This window comes from Hippopotamus amphibius, chromosome 1 (assembly GCF_030028045.1).
Source record: "Hippopotamus amphibius kiboko isolate mHipAmp2 chromosome 1, mHipAmp2.hap2, whole genome shotgun sequence".
Lineage (NCBI taxonomy): Eukaryota > Metazoa > Chordata > Mammalia > Artiodactyla > Hippopotamidae > Hippopotamus > Hippopotamus amphibius.
Genome location: NC_080186.1, coordinates 54,042,329 through 54,062,876, shown reverse-complemented (window position 1 = coordinate 54,062,876; position 20,548 = coordinate 54,042,329). Strand labels below are relative to the sequence as shown.

Genomic DNA, 20,548 nt, shown 5'->3' with positions numbered 1-20,548 from the left:
AGTGTATTCTGTCATTTTTGGATGGAATGTCCTATAAATATCAATTAAGTCAAGATGGTCTAATGTGTCATTTAAAGCTTGTGTGTCCTTATTTATTTTCTGTTTGGATGATCTGTCCATTGATGTAAGTGGGGTGTTAAAGTCTCCTAATATTATTGTATTACTGTCGATTTCCCCTTTTATGACTGTTAGCATTTGCCTTATGTATTGAGGTTCTCCTATGTTGGGTGCATAGATATTTACAATTGTTTTATGTTCTTCTTGGATTGATCCCTTGATCATTATGTAGTGTCCTTCCTTGTCTCTTGTAATAGTCTTTACTTTAAAGTCTAATGTGTCTGATATGAGTATTGCTACTCCAGCTTTCTTTTTACTTCCATTTGCGTGGAGTATCTTTTTCCATCCCCTTACTTTCAGTCTATATGTGTCTCTTGGTCTGAAATGGGTTTCTTGTAGACAGCATATGTAAGGGTCTTGTTTTTGTATCCATTCAGCCTGTCTGTGTCTTTTGGTTGGAGCATTTAATCCCTTTACATTTAAGGTGATTATTGACATGTGTGTTCCTATTACCATTTTCTTAATTGTTTTGGGTTGGTTTTTGTAGTTCTTTTCTTTCTCCTGTGTTTCCTGCTTAGAAAAGTTCCTTTAGCAATTGCTGTAAGACTGGCTTGGTGATGCTGAATTCTCTTAACTTTTGCTTGTCTGTAAAGCTTTTGATTTCTCCCTGAAATCTGAATGAGATTCTTGCTGGGTAGAGTATTCTTGGCTGTAGGTTTTTCTCTCTCAGGACTTTCAGTATATCCTGCCACTCCCTTCTGGCCTGCAGAGTTTCTGCAGAAAGATCAGCTGTTATCCTTATGGGTTTTCCCTTATATGTTATTTGTTGCTTTTCTGTTGCTGCTTTTAATATTTTTTCTTTGTGTTTAATTTTTGTTAGTTTGATTAATGTTTTCCTTGGTGTATTTCTCCTTGGGTTTATTCTGTATGGGGCTCTCTGCACTTCTTGGACTTGGTTAATTATTTCCTTTTCCATGTTGAGGAAGTTTTCCACTATAACCTCTTGAAATGTTTTCTCAGACCCTTTCTTTTTTTCTTCTTCTTCTGGGATGCCTGTGATTCGAATGTTAGTGTGCTTAATGTTGTCACCAAGGTCTCTGAGACTGTCTTCCATTCTTTTCATTTTTTTTTCTTTTTCCTGCTCTGTGGCAGTTATTTCCCACTTTCTATCTTCCAACTCACTTATTCGTTCTTTTGCCTCAATTATTCTGCTGTTTATACCATCTAGAGTATTTTTAATTTTGGTTATTTTGTTATCTATTACTGTTTATTTGTTCTTTAGTTCTTCGGAGTCCTTATTAACTGTTTCTTGTATTTTCTCTATTTTGCTATCGAGATTTTGGATCATCTTTACTATCATTACTCTGAATTCTTTTTTCAGGCAATTTTCCTATTTCCTCTTCATTTATTTGATCTTGTGTATTTTTAAGTTGTTCCTTCATCTGTGACCTATTTTTTTGTCATCTCATTTTCCCCCCACTTTGGATGGGTGTAATTGTGTTCCTATCTCACTGGGTGTTTGGCCTGAGGTTTCATGCACTGGAGTTTGTAGGCTATTGAGTATAGCTGGGTCTTGGTGTTGAGTTGAGAACCTCTGGGAGACCTCACTGTAAAGAATATTCCCTGGGAACTGGGTTTCCCTGTTAGTCCAATGTTTTGAACTCAGAGCTCCCACCTCAGGAGCTTGGGCCTGACACTGGGCTTGTGTATCAAGATCCCACAAGCCGTGTGGAGCAGTGAAAACGAAAAAAATTAAAAAAAAAAAAAAGTAGAACAGCAGAACAATAGCAAGATAAAAAATACAATAATAGGAAACTAACAGATGTGTTAGAAAAAAATTTAAAAAAAAAAAGATAGAGCAACAACTGGAAGGTAAAACAACTGCAATAGCCTAAGTCAGGAGGTAGGAAGAAAAAAAAAAAAAGCCAGAAAAGGCCTTGGCTGTGGGGATGGGGCTTAGACAAGGTGGGGGGGGGGGGGGCGGGGGAAGTTAGGTAATGGGCAGGGTCTATGCTTAGAAAAGGCCCTGGGGGTGATAGGGAATGGGGCTTAGGCCCAGTGAGGCAGAGGGGCCCAGGAATGCCTCTGGTCCTGGGAGCAAAGGACCAGGTCAAGGTCCTGGGCCAAAGTTGGTGGGAGAAATGCTAGGAACCTCCCCTAGTCCTCCAGTCTCAGAGGGTCCCTCCCCCTTGGGTTCTCTTCTTTCTCACCCCCTCTCTCCTATTCCCCTAGAACCCTCACAGCTGCAGGGGGCACTGAAAGGCAGGAGATCAGACTCTGAAGCCCAGCAGGCTTCCCAGGGCCAGCTGGGCTAGGGTAACACCTGCCGCTCTTCCCCACATCTCCCAGTCTGGTAGGATCCCTGTCTGCCTCTCTTCCTCTCCCCCGCACCCCACTCTCCTAGGTTCTAAGCAGCTTGAGGGGGACCAGAGAGTGAAGGACCAGGCCCAGGAGTCCAGTCGGCCTCCCTGGCCAAGAGGGCAGGCCCTCCTGCCTCCCCTTCCGCCAGTCTCAAAGCCCCCACCCCCACCTGTCCACCTCTCCACCTCCTTGACCCTCCTCCCTCCTTCCCACACCCCCAGGACCCAGGGAGCCCGGAGGGGGCCTTGGAGGGTGGAGGACCCCTCTGGGGAGCCCATCAGGCCCGCAAGCCAGGGAGCTCAGCAGGCCTCCTGGGCGGGAGAAACCCAGTCGCAGTTTCCCCGATCTCCCCAGCCCCCAACAGTCCTTCCAGGTGGGAACCTCCCCCCTCCCCCAGCCAATCCCCCGGGGCACCAGTCCCATCCGTTTTCCCCTTAGCTGCCCCCCTGACTTCCCACAGGTCCTACCCGGTTGCTCCGAGGTTCCTGCAGTCTGCTTGGGCCTCAGGTCCCCCACTGGCCTCCAGTAACTGTTCTATTTGTGTCACACTGCCATCTTGACTCTGCCCACCCATATTTTTTAATATTTTAAATGGTGCTTCATTTGTCACCCCTATACATAAATCTTTTTGTCAATTGCTAATTATTATTTTGGAAAAATTCTTAGAAATAGAATAGTTGGGTTAAAGAAAGAGGCATATACATTTTAAGACTTTTGATATCTGTTGTCAGATTACCCTTCAGAATGTCCTTGCTATACTACCGTTTATATGTGTCCTTATGTTTGACAATTCTCAGTGTTGTCATTTTATGAAAATCTTTGCTAGTTTGCTACTTTACATTTTATATTTATTTGATGTCAGAGGAGAGTAAGCATTTTTAGTATATATTTGCATTATTTTTATTTCTTTTATAATTGTTTCCCTTTTTTTCTGTTGGCATAAAAAAACTAAGTAAATTTTTATTCTTTAAAAATACTTTAAAAATAGGACTTCCCTGGTAGCACAGTGGTTAAGAATCCGCCAGACCAATCCCTGGTCTGGGAAGATCCCACATGCCCCAGAGCAACTAAGCCTGTGTGCCACAGCTGCTGAGCCCGTGAGCCACAACTATTGAGCCTGCATGCCACAACTACTGAAGCCCATTCACCTAGAGCCCATGCTCTGAAACAAGAGAAGCCACCGCAATGAGAAGCCCATGCACCACAACAAAGAGTAGCCCCCACTCACCGCAACTACAGAAAGCCCTCTCACAGCAATGAAGACCCAATACAGCCGATAAGTGAACAATCAAATAAATAATTTAAAAAAAAATTAAAAATAACGTATTTTTGTGCTATAATATTGATTTTTTCAGGATTTTTGCCTTTCAATATTGTTTGATATTTGTGATATCATAAGTTGCAGATTTTTATTTCTGCTCTGTCTTGAGGAATTAAGGTAACTTTTTATGACATAGTCAAATTTAACAGCTTTTTTCTTTTGAGATTTCTTAAGTAGCTCTTATAAATTTTTTTACATCTCAAGCTTAAATAAATGTTATATATATAGGCACATGCTCATGAATAAATAATCATTGCATATTATATAGTCTTGAGTCTAATTTTGTTCTATTCAATTTATTTCTATATAAATATCAAATCATTACCACACTTTGGAATTCATCATAGTTCTGTAATGTATTTTAAAAATTGGTAAGGCATGTTCCTTCTATATTACTCTTATGTGTTTTTTAAAACATATTTATTCTTCTCAAAGAATCAGCAAACTATGGCCTGTTGTCTGGCCTACAGCCTGTTTTTACCCAGCCAGTGAATTAATGTTTTTTATATTTTTAAAGTCTTGTAAAAAAAAGGGAGGGAGGGAGGGAGGAAGGAAGGAAGAAGAAAGCATGGAAAAGAGGAAGAAAAGAAGGAAGGGAAGGAAAGGGGGGCAGGAAAGGAAGTGGGGAGGGAGAAAGGGAGAAAGGAAGAAAAGAAGAAAAAAAAGTGATGGAGATCACGTGTGGCCTGAAAAGCCTAAAATATTTATTATCTGGCTTCTAATGAAAAACTTTACCAACTTTGTTCTAGATGAAGTTCAGAGTCACTTTAAGTTCAAAAACATTTCATCATACTTTTTGATTTGAATTGAGCTAACATTAAATTAGGGGGAATTTTATTCTTCCCATCCTATAAATATATGAGATAACATCACTTTTTTTTTCAAATCTTTATTTTCTGAGGTATGACATAAAATTTTTTCTTCATATTATTCCTGCTTTTTAAAAAATTTTTATTGATTGATTGATTGATTGGCTGTGTTGGGTCTTCGTTGCTGTGTGCAGACTTTCTCTAGTTGCAGAGAGTAGGGGCTACTCTTCGTTGGGGTGTGCAGACTTCTCCTTGCGGTGGCTTCTCTCATTGTGGAGCATGGGCTCTAGGAGCACCAGCTTCAGTAGTTGTGGCACATGGGCTCCATAGTTGTGGCTCACGGGCTCTAGAGTGCAGGCTCAGTAGTTGTAGCACACGGGCTTAGTTGCTCCGTGGCATTGGGGATCTTCCTAGAGCAGGGATTGAACCCGTGTCCCTTGCATTGGCAGGTGGATTCTTAATCACTGCGCCACCAGGGAAATCCCTCTGCTTCTTTTTAAGCACCCAAATAATGTTTTTGTTGCTGTTGTGAAATATTATTCCTGTGTTTCAATCTATAGGGAAACTTTTGAGTTTATGATTATTTTATATTTAATCACGTCACTGAATTTTCACAATATATTATCAGTTGATTCTATTGGATTTTCAAGGTAGGCAATCATAATTTGCAATTGATGAGACTTTCAAACACCAGTATCTCTTATGTTTGTTTCAGGACCTTTTGCTGTGAACAGAGCATCCAAAGCAATGTTTCTGATTTTAATGGGAATACCTCCAGTGTTCTATTATGTATAATGTTACCTGTTGCTATAAAATAATATTTATTATGTTACTATTCATCTAAGGTTAAATTTATGAAGTTTTTTCTCTTAATCAGAAACAAGTGTTCAGTTTTTCAGATGCATTGTTTTTTTGTTATCTGTTGAGAAGAATCTAAGTGACTAATCTTTGCATTTCTTCACTAAACTAATTGGTCATTGTGGATTTTTCTTTCATAATTTTGTTTGCTAATAACATTTTATTTTTGAATCATTATTTACAAAAGATTGGGCTATGGTTTCCTCTTTTTTACGCTATTTTTGTAGGTAGTAGGGTTTTTTCCTTTTGTTTCATTCCTTTTGTTTATATCTATGCAGTTTATGTAGTATGGAAATTATTTTTTCTTTAAGGTGTAAAGGAGCTTTCCTTTTAAATTTTCTGTGTTGGTAATCTTTTAAGAAATGTAGAAAAATGGTAGGTACTAGGGGTTTTACTCTGTTAGGTTTTCTACTACGCTGTGAGTCTATTTTCATAAGTTATGTTTTTTTAAAAAATTTACCCATTTCATAGAGGTTATTAAATTTATTAAGTTTAACTATGAAATTGCCATTTCTGACTTAAAATTTCACATTGGCATTCTTTTACTCTTCTAATAAATTCTGTATCAGTTATTAAGTTCCCGTTTTCGTTTCTGTTTTTATTTTTATTTCCTTTCTTTTGAGTAGATTTGCTAGACAGAATACTTGTTTTACAGAATATTGATAGATGTTACATATATAGAAGGAAGAATTATAATGGATTTTATTTGGAATGCTGGCATAAACAAAATTATGCAAGTTTTTTTTACTCTTCAGAGCCTTTAATATGTTCAAATGCATTGTAAATTCCCCAAAGCAGACAAAATAGTATTCAGTGTTTCCCAATCTTATTTGAATAAGGAAAATCTTTTAATATCTCATGGGACTAATATTTAATGAAACATAATTTGGAAAATCTAGTTTTAGCTGCTTGTTATTTTGAAAAATTAACTCTTGAACTTACCTATTTTTTCTTAATTCAGTACTTTCTAATTTTATCTTTGTTATTTTCTTTTTACTTCTCTTGGCTCCCCTGATAGGATAGAATTGAAATTCATCAGCGTGGCATAGATGGTCTTAATGATCTTCCATCAGTTATTCCTAACTGTCTCCAAATTAACTGATTCATACACAACTTACACACTTAAAAGAATCATACTTTCAGGTCTGAATGCCTTTGCCTATGTTATTCTGTCTGTGCTCTTCTCACATTTGTCTTCTTCCTTCACTTGTCTGCTTAATAAAGTGTTTTCCATTTAAAAGATTTGATGCAAATTTTATGAAGCTTTCCTGACTTTTTCACACCTGTTATATCATTTTATATAGTTTCTGGTTCTTTGCCAAAATTCTCAACCTTGCCTTTCATCTCCTTTAACATAGTAAACATTTATTTTAAGGTATATACATGATAACTTTATGTATCCCCTATGACGCTATTTCTGTTACCTGTTGTTTCTCATAGTTCTTGTTCATATAATTTTGTCTTCGTGTGTCTGATTATTTTTGATTGTGTGTTGCAATTTGTATTTCAAAAATTGTTTGTAGCAATAATTTGAGGCCTAGAATAGTGTCTTATTCCTCTAGAGAAACCTTAACTCTGCGAGAGAATTAAACCTCTAATATCCTAAGCAGGGTTGCCAAATAAAATACAGAACACTGTTAAATTTGAGTTTCAGATAAACAATGAATTTAGCATAAGTTCATCCCAAAACTGCACGGGACATACTTATACTAAAAAATTATGTTGTTTATCTGAAATTCAAATTTAACTGGATGTTTCATATTTTTATTTGCTAATCTGGCAACCCAAGCCCTAAGGCTTCTATTGTATGTAATAAAGGAGCTTATCCTCTGTTCATTTAGATTATACTAGTTATGTGGAAATTGAGAAAATAGTCATTCAGATAATTTTCTTGTTCTGTAGTTAAAATGAGGAGACCTAATTGAGAAAGTTTGCTCTAGGGAGTGCTTCTGCAAGGTGCTTTGGAGCACTAATAATACAGTATCACTTTAATACAATTTTAAGGATTGAAATGGTTTGAAGCTAGGCTGCAGCCCGTGAGAGCTGTTCTACTTTTGTCTAAAGCTCTGTTCAGCCTCTCATCTGTCTCTTCCTGAATTGACAGATGCCCTCAGGAAAAAAAATGGCCTAAATGCTGATCTCTTATCTTTGAATTTCTGTATAGGTCTTAGTCTCATAATTTTTCACTATCTCTCTGATGCATGCAAGCAGATTTTAAAATTTTTCCAGCTTTTCTAGTTGCCTTCAGCAGGAGAGTTGGCCTAAATTACTTAATCTGCCATCGCTGGAAGCAATATATGATTTTAAAACAGCAGAAGAAAACTCATGGGAAGAGTCTTAATTGAATTCTAGGTCAGGATCTGTTTGAGTAGCATAAAATACTCTCATTAGGAAGGAAAAGAATCAAGTATTCTATATCTAATTCCTACCTGTGTACTTAAGATATACATCTTCTGAGGCAAACTATAAAATAAATATAAGGGATTTTTATCTACTTGGAGACTAACAAGCTTGACTCTTAACCAATCCATAAATACTATAAACCACTTATATTTTTGTGCTTTGGGTGATATCTAATCACATGAGTAGAATAGGAAATTAGATGAATTTTGAAACAGTATTTGAACCAAAAGTCCTGTTGCTGTCTTCATATGTTATTCTAACTCACTAAGGCTTAAAACATTTGAAAAGTATACTAAAAGTAACTGTAATATAAACAGATAAATTGGAGAATTGGTTGTCTCCTTGTGGTATTCTAATGGCACTTCATGGTTCTGTCAACCATCTAAGAAACAGACCACCATCCACCTTCTGTTTATACATTAATGCATATCAGAATCTGTCTTCAAGTTGTTTTTTAAAAGGAAGTTTGTGTTTGCTCTTATAGTTTAATTCTTTAATACTGTCCTTAATTTCTTCCCTAAGTAGCATATATGTAGTACACAACTCATTTCCAAACCCATAATCAGTGTGTTTCAGAACTAAATATTTTTACTCTTTTTTTTTTTTTTAAGTTTTTTCCTCTGACGAGAAAGCACATTTAGTGTCTCTGCTGATGATCAAATCTTTAAGTGGTATAGTTACAAAAAGCTATTGAACATTTTAATTTTTCATTAGGTTTAATTAAACTATTTAAAACATGTCTTAAGTTTGTATTTTTGAACATTATTTTAAAGAGTTATGAAGTTGCAACTGCCCTAGAAAATCGAAGCCACAAGGTTCGGTATTCAGATTCAGTGGAAAATGGATCAGTTATATTTTCTCTTTCTGGTACAGTATATTTGCTAACTTCCTTGATTTAAGTTTCTTAATAAATATGTGAGTGTAAATTCTAATAATTTGGTAGTTCAGTAACCAAGTAATAAGCTTAAGATGTTATCTTTTGGGAGAGGTAAATGTATAAAACCTTGCTGCAAAAGCAGGACATGTGGCCAATTACAAAATATATTCCTTTTTCGATTACAGTTGTTGAACTAAAGCTGAGCCAGTGGAGTCTGGTAGAGGATGGTACAAACTACTTGCTTTGGAACTAAGATGAAAATAGAACAAAGCCACCGTTCCCAACAATCAATACTTAAAATATTACCCATATTACCAAAGAGGCCAACATCACAACATTGGTCAAAATCCATATACAAAAACAATATAGGAGAATGTTTTTCATGATTTTGTACAAAAGTTTGCTGAATATAGTATTGATATAAATAAATATTAACTAAAAGTACTAAAAGTAAAGATTGTCTTCCCCTCATCTTTTAAAGAGCTAATTAGATTGTTTCCCTTCTGGACCATTCTTATAGGCCTAATACTGTTTCAGAGATCCTAGATATCTGCTTACTGTTTTAATTTATATAATAGTTTATGTTCTGATAAAAAAGATTATCCAAGAAATAACTAAAGGCTTGCTTAAAACTACTTTTCTTTAGTTGATTTCCAGCTTTTAAAAAATCATTATAACATGAAAAATTAACATGTAACTAAAATTAGGCATTATTTTCATTGTGGACAGCCTTAGAGTAAAAGAAAAGGTTACTGACCAAGAAAGGGGTATTCCCTTAAATAATTAGATTAAGCCATCCTTTTATACAGAGCACTTCAAAGAACTACCTAATTATTTTGTTGTGTAAGACTTTTGTTATAGTAATTTCCATTTGTTATGGGTTTAGGGCCTGGACACTTACAGCTATGTTTTACTTAGTTATTTTCGTTGATTTTACCGAGTTTACAAAAAAAGTTTTTATCAGTATAACAAACTGACATTTTATATTACGCTCACCTTTCCTAGGAGTTGCATTTTTATTGATGGATGCTAAAGAATGCTTTATGTCTGCTGAAGAAACATTTCTAGCCAAAATTGAGAAGTTTATTAACATTCACCAAAATAGTTTTTTGGTTCTGTCTGCTGCCCTGCATGGACCCGAGGAATGGAAACTAATGTTCAGGATTCAGCAGAGGTATGAGCAATAGCACTATAGACTTATTTACCTTAAATTATTTACTTCAGTTCTGAATTATTTTAGGCAAGTGAATTACGTTTTGCCAAAAGATAAACTTTATGTTATCCTGTTATATTTAATAAAATGCAGTCCAAAGAGCTAGTCTATGAATCAGGGTGCCAAGTTTCAGAGTGCATGCTGATTTATGGGATTCTCCAGCAAGACTAAATCAGAAGTGAACACTTTTTAGTCAGTTAAGTTCTGGCTATAAAGCCATATCAAATCCTACGTGGAATAAGGCAGGCATGAATGAATAAACCAATAGACAATAAGAGGTTTGTCGCTTCTTTCTACTTAAGATAACAGACGTAAGATGTAAATCATATAAACTGTTTTTTTTAAAACATAGCCTTTTTAAAATTTATTTTCCATGTATTTATTTATTGACTGAGTTGAATCTTCGTTGCTGCGCGGGCTTTCTCTAGCAGTACTAGTTGTGGCAAGCGGGGGCTACTCTTCATTGTGGTGTGTGCGCTTCTGATTTTGGTGGCTTCTCTTGTTGTGGAGCACGGGCTCTAGGCTCGCGGGCTTCAGTAGTTGTGGCACAAGGGCTCAATAGCTGTAGCTCATGGGCTCTAGAGCACAGGCTCCGTAGTTATGGTGCACGGGCTTAGTAGCTCTGCAGCATGTGGGATCTTCCCGGACCAGGGCTCGAACCCGTGTCCCCTGCATTGGCAGGCAGATGCTTAACCACTGCACCACCAGGGAAGTCCTATGATCTATTTAACTTATGAATTTATTTTCCAGATTCCTGGGTAGTAACTTACGGATACTTCCAGTACACAATGCAATAAATGCTATTAATCTTATGTGCACCATAGCTAAGGTAAGTCACGTGAGGAAAATTACACATATACATACACACTGATACACTTTAAGGCTCTTGACATCAAAATGCACACCCTCTTCACTAGAACTGACAAATATTCTACTTCTGTTACCCTCAGAGAAGTTGCTGTTTCCAAACACATGCATCTCTTTCCCAAGCCTGAACTCAGCCTCTCAAGTCTTCTCACTTTGCTTCCAGTAGCAACTACCAGGATCACTCATTTAGGGCCAAAAGAGCATTTGGCCATACAGTATATACATTGTGTTGGCCTGATTGGTTACTTAAATCTTCTTTCAAATTCTAAAGTATAAATATTGGTAGTCATGACTGTCAGAGTGCAAACATACTACAGTATCTTATAAATTCACAAGTTATCTTCTTTTTTTTCATGCTTGTTCTTCTCTGTAAAGTGTGCTCTCAACTCCCATAAGGCAGTTAGGTGTTCCTTACTCATGCTTGGAACAGATCCCTGTTGAAGCAATTTTTTTAAAATTAATTAATTAATTAATTTATTGGCTGTGTTGGGTCTTCGTTGCTGCACACGGGCTTTCTCTAGTTGCAGCAAGCGGGGACTACTCTTCATTGTGGTGCAAAGGCGCCTCATTATAGTGGCCTTTCTTGTTGCAGAGCACGGGCTCTAGGTGCATGGGCTTCAGTAGTTGTGGCACATGGGCTCAATAGTTGTGGTGCACGGGCTCCAGAGCGCAGGCTTAATAGTTGTGGCGCAGGGGCTTAGTTGCTCCGCAGCATATGGTATCTTCCTGGGGCAGGGATCGAACCCGTTTCCCCTGCATTGGCAGGAGGATTCTTGGCCACTGTGCCACCCAGGAAGTCCGAAGCAATTCTTAATAGTATTCTACTTTTTGGCTTGCATGTTTGAAATTCCTTAAACACAGAGGTCATGTATTTTTCTATTACTCTAATAACTCATACACAGTACTGACTGATACTTGTTGAATAAGTAAAGTTAGGTATTTTATGATGTGACCCTGTGAAAATACCTTATTTCTCAAATAATGTTGCATGTTTATATCTTCTTCCAGATCACCTCCAAACCATACATAGATAGCATCTGCTACAGAATGATAACAACTAAAGCTTACATCATTGAGCAAAGTCCTGTTTGGAAAACACTTCAAAAGCTAAAACTGAGTAATGATACATTTAACCCAAATTAGATTATCAATTATAAATGTTCTTTTGGAAGAATGTTAAAATAAAATACATACAATTAAAAATGATTTTATTTTCAGGAGTTCTGTTAATTCCTTTAATAATATTCAGAAAAAAACTGGTACATACATATATTATAAAACTCAGATGCAGTTTCTTAATGATACAAATTAAGCTGGATGAACAAATGTTTAATTGGAAATAAATATATGGCATTTTCTAATTAGCCCCTTAGATTAAAGGAAAAGTCATATATACTTTTTATAATACAAGCCAGCCAGTATTTCTAAAATTAATCTTCACAGATGCTTTCACATTGTAACTACTGCTGGAGAGCTGGTGATAGGACTCTGCCATCACCAGCTCCTGCGGCAGAGAAAAAGAAGGAAATGAAGAGAGGAAGTCAGCTGGCCCAAACTCAGAATTTCTCTCTAAGCTCTCTTAGCTCTTAGTGGTGTGACAGCCAGTTTGATACTAGGAGTTCTAAAATGTAACACAGCATCTAACTGGAACATAAAGTGTATCAGTATTTTTATAAACTCACTACAATTGTATGAATGAATAAAGACAATCCCAGTACCTTTTGTGAAGCCATAATATAAAATATTGATTTGCATTGGATTTTCAACAGTAGTATTTAAAACACACATGGGCATTATTTACCAGGTAGATATCTTTTTAAAACCAAACAATACTACTGATCCATGGCATGTCATTGCTAAAACAGATAAATGAGAAAAGCTACATTTATTTTCTATCAGTGTGTTTTACAGAAAAACTTTTTATAAAGGTATTAAATAAACCATAATGGAAAATATAGTATATTACTAGTTTTTATTTAGAAGATGGAGCTTTCACTTTATCCCATATTTTCCTCAGAGGTAGACTTCGTTTTTATTTCAATGAGTTCTTCTACTCGAGCCAGGACACTTTCAATCAAATCAAATGTGAAAAGAGCTGAATGTAGCACCTGCAATGCCAAGAAAAATTAGTGTTATTAAGGCTGCCTTTAAAACAAAACTAAGCAAAAAAGAGAAACGACTTCAGCTGGATGTAGCTTAGGAAAATTTCATATCTACCTTAAGCTGCATTTCAGGAGGCATATTCGGGATGTCTTCTCTACCTACAGTTATAGAACAAAGATCTTTAGACTTCTGAACTTCTGTAAGAGAAGAAAAAAAATCCTGTCACACTTAACCATTAAAACAACTTTCAGATTTCAATAATAAATTTATAAGCTACTTTAATCATTTACTAACTAAAAAATGCGAGTTATTTGTGTAAGTTAAGTCTTACTGTTTAATAGTTCAGGGTATGCTAAAATCAAGCTATGAACAAATAAAACTATCAAAATCCTGCAGCATGTAAATTAATGTTTCTTTAAATAGGATGAATGAAAATTTTAAAACTTTTTTCTTCAATATAAAATCAGAATTATACCTGTCACACTAAAAATGACAAAATTTGTAGTAATGCCTATAGAAATACCACCATAGTGATATGGAAAAGATCACAAGATTATTATAATAGAATTGCTGACTTTAGAAGGTAATTCTGGATCTAAGATTCTTTTTTGTAACTTGTACCAATTTAGTAGAGGATGAAGTGGGGGAGGGACCCTGCAATACTAAAGGAAGTACAGTGATATCCATAACAGAAATACTTGTGATACAATTAGATTCTTAATCAGAACTTGAGGTTTTAAACCAGAATATGCTTCAGTTTGGTTTAAATCTTTGTTAACCCAATTTCAGTGTTAACTGGCATATACATTTGCTAAGAATGATTTTAATTATAAATAAAATGACTTAGCTGTCATGGTTCCCTGTTTGCTATGTCAGACAAGTACAAGATAAAGTTCTTTATTTTGAATATAAATGACAGTTCAAAAACTTTGACTAATTTTTAGACCTAACTGAAAATGAAATTTCACATTACCAACCTTGGCTGTTTTTAATTTCTGCTTCATAATGTGCTTTTGACATATTAAGTCCTGTATGGAGTGGCTTTAAGAAATTATTCTCAATCTTTTCGAGTTCTGTCCATAATCCAGTCTGTTCAGAAGAATTAATGAAACAATTAGTTATTTGGTTCAAGATTTATTGATTGCCTACTAGTATTAAACATGTGTTGAGAGTTGGAGAAACAGAAATAAGACATGATCCTTGCCTTTCAAGGTAGAATTGACTGTTTAATAATATTCATTACTATATCTAGTTATTTTATATAAATACCAATCAAAACAAAAATGTACTTGTTCATACACTCATTTTATATTACTGTGCCATTTGGACAGCTCCTGGTTCTGAGATCTGTAACTTATAAGTTCTATCCATGAGAAAATTATTTGAGAATAATCCACATGGTCTGAGACATTTCTCTTTCCTTATAAACTATCCCCACATGGCTCTATAAGTCCCTTCAACTATTTATCTTTCAAATGATATCCTTGTCACAGATCTAGTTCCAGAGGATTCTTTTCCTTCTCTATTGATGGAAACTTTTCTAACACAAAGCTTATATGGGCTTTCTTCGTGATCAATATAGATGGAGATTTTACCTACCTAGGGCAGTTTAGGGTTATTTTGTCATTTGTATTAGAGGTTTTTATTCCAAGAGCATTTCCTCCTATAGTACTAAAGGAAGGGAATCATAAAGTCTAAATCTTTTTTTAAAAAAAAAAGAAAGGAAGACAAAGAAAATTCACTGGTATTGCTAAATTTCCGGGTATTTATTACAAAGGAAAATATCTTAGGCAAAAAAAGAAACTTATGAATCCAGTTATCCTTAACTAGAACTAGAAACTATTTTGTAATGAACTTATTTTGATCCAAGTAGTATATAACATATAACATATATAGCCCTCCAAAATAAAATCTACATGTATCTGTGTTAAATAATTTATAATTTCACTGTCACATATATCCTTTTAAATCTGTCCTTTCTCATTATTCCTGTATTGCTAGGAAAAGTAGAGTTCTTGAAAGGAACTATCAAGAATTTAAAACCTCAAAAATATGCATACTTTTTCACTCAGGATCTATGAACTTAACCTGCAGAAGAATTAAAGATGTATGTTGTAATGATTCCACTGCAGAGATGTTTATAAAAATAATGCTTAAATATGAAAAATTGGAAGTAATGACAATTTTTCACAACAGGAACAGGGTAAATTGTGGTATAGCCACACAATTGAAAACTACACAGCCATTAAAATAGTGTCCTTCAATACATACTGGTGAGTGGAAAAAAGGTTACAGTATGACTCCTATGACTTTTTTTTTAAAAGAAGTATATACAGGTTTGCTAGTATAGAGCCTACAAGGGTATACACTATATCAAAAATCAATGGTGAGATTTTATTACTTTTCTTTTTGCTTATTTATCCTGATTTTTAAACAGTGAATTGGTTTAATTATATACTTTAAAAAACATTTTTTTATGTTTTTAAACTTCCATTTAAAATCATAAGTTTTCTTGTCCTCACATGGAAATTATGGGTTATGCATTAGAACAGCAAACTTCAACCAGTATAGTCACACAGGATATCAAGCATGTTACTCTAACACATGCACCCAGTGCTCTCATTTCTCTTAATGTTCCTCCCTCTCTCTCCAGCCTTTTCTTTACCTTTCTCTATCCCCCCATCCCCCACTTTTTAAAATCTTCTTTCCCTTTACCTCTAAGCTTATAAGTAGAACCCACTACTACTGGCCAGTATCACAGATGACTTTCAAGGCTACAGAGGTTACTGATAACCCTCTACAGATTGAAACACATTCAAACATAAAGAGTATAGAGAAAAACACCTTTTTTAATCACACCTTACTTTGTCAAATGTAAACATCTTACCACATTTACTTTAAAAAATACATTAGATATGGTTGAAGCCCTCCTTAAGTTGAAGAGAAAGCCATTAACTAAACTATGTAAAATTTTCTAAAACTTCAGGTTTTAGCATTCTTAATGTATTTATACAATATATCACAATTTTGCATGTTTAAAATTTAAATGATATCACGGTGTACATATTCTGCTTTAGTTTAGTCCTGAGTTTTTGAGGGTTATTTATGTTGTAGTTCTAATCCTTTCATTTTAATTGGTATACAGGTATCCTATTTAAACTATATGATTTATCATGTTACTAGTCTCTTTTAGTTCTTCAAACAATGCTCACTGAAATTGCTGCACTATGTTTTCCTGTTCACATGGGATAAAAGTTTTTCTAGGGTAGCGTTTTTCAACATATTTTTACCATGGCCCACAGTAAGAAATATAATTTACATCACAACTCAGCACACATTTATTTACATAGTTGAAACAAAAGTTTCACAAAATGTCCCTTATACCTTGCCTTATGCATCTTTTCTATCTGTTCCTGAATTATATTCTTTTATAAAAAAGCAGTAATCTAATAAGTAAAATGTTTTCTTGAGTTCTGTGAACAGCTTTAACAAATTAATCGAACCTGAGGAAGGGGTTGTGGGAACCTCTGATTTACAGCCAGTCTGTCAGCAGCACAGATCAGTACCTGGGCTAGTGATTGGTATCTGAATGCTGTTGGACTGAGCCCTTCGCCTGTGCAATCTGATGCTATCTCTGAGGCTGTCAGAAGGGGACTGAATTGTAGGACATCTACTTGGTGTCAAAAAATTGCTTGATATGGGAAGATCTCCACACATTTGGTGACCAGAAGTATAAAAAATGAAATAAAGTATTAAGAGTAGAGAAGAAACACAGGAATGTTTTACCTCTACAGGTAGAAATTGACAGAATTATTCTAAAACTCATATGGAGAAGCAAAGGATCTAGAACAGCCAAAAATTTTTTTAAAGAAAAAAGTTGGCAGACTCACACTACTTGAGTGTAAGACTTACTATAAAGCTACAGTAATCAAGATAGTGTGGTACTGGTGAAAGAAGAGACATAGCCAATGGAATAGAATAGAATCTAAAAATATACCCATACTCATATGATCGATTGATTTTTGACAAAGGTGCCAAGACAATTCAAATTAAGTATAGCCTTTTCAACAAATAGTGCTGGAGTCAAAACAAAACCTTAACCCATACTTCACCATATAAAAAATTTCCTTGAAGTGGATCATAGACATAAATATAAAATCTAAAACTATAAAACTTCTATTAGAAAATTTGTGACCTTGGGTTAAGCAAAGATTTCTTAGAACCCAAAAAGCATAAATCATTTAAAAGAATAAAATTGATATGCTAGACTTCATCAAAATTTAAAATTTCTGCTCTTTGAAAAATTCTGTTAAGATAATGAAAATACAAGCCACAGAGTGGAAGAAAATATTTATAAAAACCATACCTAATAAAGAACTTATATCCAGAATACAGGAAAAAGTTTCCTTTAAAAAAAAGTTGGTCTAAGTTGAAAAAATTTTCTTTTATTCTTACTTAGTAGTAGAGAGTATTTGAAATCTTATTCCCAAAATGATGATAAATTTAATGTCATATTCATTTTTTGGTATAAATGAAGAACTAAGCTTCACTAATTAATTCTCCTCAGCCAAGAGGTTAAACCTAACTACTGATACAGGATTTTAAAAAGGTATTGTATCTTTAATCAAACATTTTTCTTGAGTGTTTTAAATTTCTCCTTTAGAAAGTAATGATTAAAAGTTTACAACAGAGAAATGAGATGTAACATATCTAATTTTATATTCAGACTGAATTCATCAATAATATCCTATTTAATAATGTCAGAAACATATATTAAAGCAATTACATTTAAGCCTTTCTTCTATAACAGTGATGTTTTCTGCGACTGACAGATAAGTTTAACATATTGAAATATATAATCATGTCTTCCTGTGGTTTCAGGTTTCATTTCTTAGGCATGCCAGAGAATCAGACAAATATGTCAATTTTGCCACTCAATATTATCTTTGAAAATATTTGTCACATAAGATTGCTTTCCAACTAGAAAAACATGAATATTATTCCTGAGTTCTTATGCCCTACTTAGAACTTTCCATAGGAACAATAAATGAACTCTAATATGATACAGTGGTCACGCTTAGCTCTAATCACTGAAAAGTTTCAAGAGTTTGGCTAGAATTACAACTAACTGCTGAACAACCATTGACAGAAAGACACTGGAACTCACCAAAAAAGACACCCCACATCCAGAGACAAAGGAGAAGCCTCAATGAGACGGCAGGAGGGGTGCAATTGCGTTAAAATCAAATCCCATAAATGCTGGGTGGGTGACTCACAAACTGGAGAACAGTTATACTGCAGAAGTCCACCCACTAAAGTGAGGGTTTTGAGCCCCACGTCAGGCTTCCCAACCTGGGAGTCTAGCAACGGGAGGAGAAATCCCCAGAGAATCAGACTTTGAAAGCCAGTGGGATTTGATTGCAGGACCCCCACAGGACTGGGGGAAACAGAGACTCCACTCTTGGAGGGCACACAAAAAAATGTGCTCACCAGGACCCAGGGGGAAGGAGCAGTGACCCCATAGGAGACTGAACCAGACCCACCTGCTGGTGTTGGAGGGTTTCCTGCAGAGGTGGGGGCAGCTGTGGCTCACTGAGGAGACGGGCACTGGCAGCAGGGGTTCTGGGAAGTGCTCACTGGTGTGAGCCCTCCCAGAGTCTGCCATTAGCCCCACCAAAGAGCCTGTAAGCTCCAGTGCTAGGTAGCCTCAGGCCAAACAACCAACAAGGTGTGAACACAGCCCCACCCATTAGCAGACAAGCAGATTAAAGTTTTACTGAGCTCTGCTCACCAAATCGGATTAAAGTCTCACTGAGCTCTGCCCACCCAGCCCTACCCACCATCAGTCTCTCCCATCAGGAAGCACCCAGGAGCCTCCTAGATAGATTCCTCCACAAGAGAGCAGACAGCAGGATCAAGCAGTATCAGCAGTATTTTGTCTTGTGGAACTGAAAACCACAGCCACAGAAAGATAGAGAAAATGAAAAAGCAGAGGACTTTGTACCAGATGAAGGGACAGGATAAAACCCCAGAAAAACAACTAAGTGTAGGGGAGATAGGCACCCCTCCAGAAAAAGAATTCAGAATAATGACAGTGAAGATGATCCAGGACTTTGAAAAAAGACTGGATGCAAAGATCGAAAAGTTTACCAAAGACCTAGAAGAAGTAAAGAGCAAACAGAGATATGCAACACAATAACTGAAATGAAAAATACACTAGAAGGAACCAATAGTAGATTAACTGAGGCAGAAGGATGAATAAGTGACCTGGAAGACAGAATGGTGATCATCACTGATGCAGAAAAGAATAAGGAAAAAAGAATGAAAAGAACTGAAGAGAGCCTAAGAGACCTCTGGGACAATGTTAAACGCACCAACATTCACATTATGGGGGTCCTAGAAGGAGACGAGAGAGAGAAAGGACCCAAGAAAATATTGGAAGAGATTATAGTTGAAAACTTCCCTAACATGGGGAAGGAAATAGCTACCCAAGTCCAGGAAGCACAGAGAGTCCCAGGCAGGATAAACCCAGGGAGAAACATGTCAAGACATATAGTAGTCAAACTGATAAAAATTAAAGACAGAGAAATGTTACTAAAAGCAACAGGGGAAAAACGACAAATCACATATAAGGGAACTCCCATAAGGTTAACAGCTGATTTCTCAGCACAAACTCTGCAAGCCAGAAGGGAATGGCATGATATACTTCAAGTGATGAAAGGGAAGAACCTACAACCAAAAATACTCTACCCAGCAAGGATCTCATTCAGATTCGATGGAGAAATCAAAAGCTTTACAGACAAGCAACAGCTAAGAGAATTCAGCACCACCAAACCAGCCCTACAACAAATGCTAAAGGAACTTCTGTAAGCGGGAAACGTAAGAGGAAAAGGACCTACAGGAACAAAAACAAAACACTTAAGAAAATGGTAATAGGAACATACATATCGATAATTACCTGGAATGTAAATGGACTAAATGCCCCAACCAAAAGACACAGACTGGCTGAATGGATACAAAAACAAGACCCATATATATGCTGTCTGCAAGAGACCCACTTCAGACCTAGGCACACATACAGACTGAAAATGAGGGGATGGAAAAAGATATTCCATGCAAATGGAAATCAAAAGAAAGCTGGAGTAGTGATACTCATATCAGATAAAATAGACTTTAAAATAAAAAATGTTACAAGAGACAAGAAAGGACATTACATAAAGATCAAGGGATCCATCCAAGAAGAGGAGATAACAATTATAAATATATATGAACCCAATATAGGAGCACCTCAATACATAAGGCAAATGCTAACAACTATGAAAGAGGAAATGCAAGGCAGAAATAGAGACACAGGTGTAGAGAACAAACACATAGACACCAAGTGGGGAATGCAGGGAGGGTTGGGGGGGAATGAATTGGGAGATTGGGATACCAAATTGTATACTCTAAATATATGCTGTTTATTGTCTGTTTAAAAAAAAAAAAAAGAGTTTGGTTAATCAGTGAACTTTTAAAATTAACAAATTTCACCACTTTTACAATATATTTATAATATCCAGAGGGATTTCCTTGGATACCAAAGCTTTCCAAAATAAAATACACTGACTTCAAAGATCTTTGGCAGTGCTTCTGACAATTTAAAAAGATTGCCCACAGCTCTGCTCTGTTACTTGTCATTC

General features: G+C 35.9%; 2 protein-coding genes across 3 annotated transcripts in view; one reads left to right on the top strand and one right to left on the bottom strand.

Moving 5' to 3' along the window:
• C1H1orf146 (chromosome 1 C1orf146 homolog) overlaps nt 1-11,909 on the top strand; it is a 47,002-nt gene extending 35,093 nt beyond the window's left edge. Inside the window, exons 3-6 of the mRNA XM_057747382.1 lie at nt 8,583-8,676; nt 9,692-9,860; nt 10,650-10,728; nt 11,775-11,909. Coding sequence (XP_057603365.1) covers nt 8,583-8,676; nt 9,692-9,860; nt 10,650-10,728; nt 11,775-11,909 — 477 coding nt within the window. The remainder of the gene's footprint in view (nt 1-8,582; nt 8,677-9,691; nt 9,861-10,649; nt 10,729-11,774) is intronic.
• The window catches only part of GLMN (glomulin, FKBP associated protein), a 48,202-nt gene continuing 39,544 nt past the window's right edge, over nt 11,891-20,548 (bottom strand). Inside the window, exons 17-19 of one of the 2 annotated variants that reach the window (XM_057713053.1) lie at nt 13,847-13,958; nt 12,984-13,066; nt 11,891-12,874 (exon numbers count right to left, since the gene is read on the bottom strand). In XM_057713053.1, coding sequence (XP_057569036.1) covers nt 12,764-12,874; nt 12,984-13,066; nt 13,847-13,958 — 306 coding nt within the window. In that variant the 3' untranslated portion in view covers nt 11,891-12,763. The remainder of the gene's footprint in view (nt 12,875-12,983; nt 13,067-13,846; nt 13,959-20,548) is intronic. The other variant, XM_057713063.1, reaches the window with a different exon arrangement.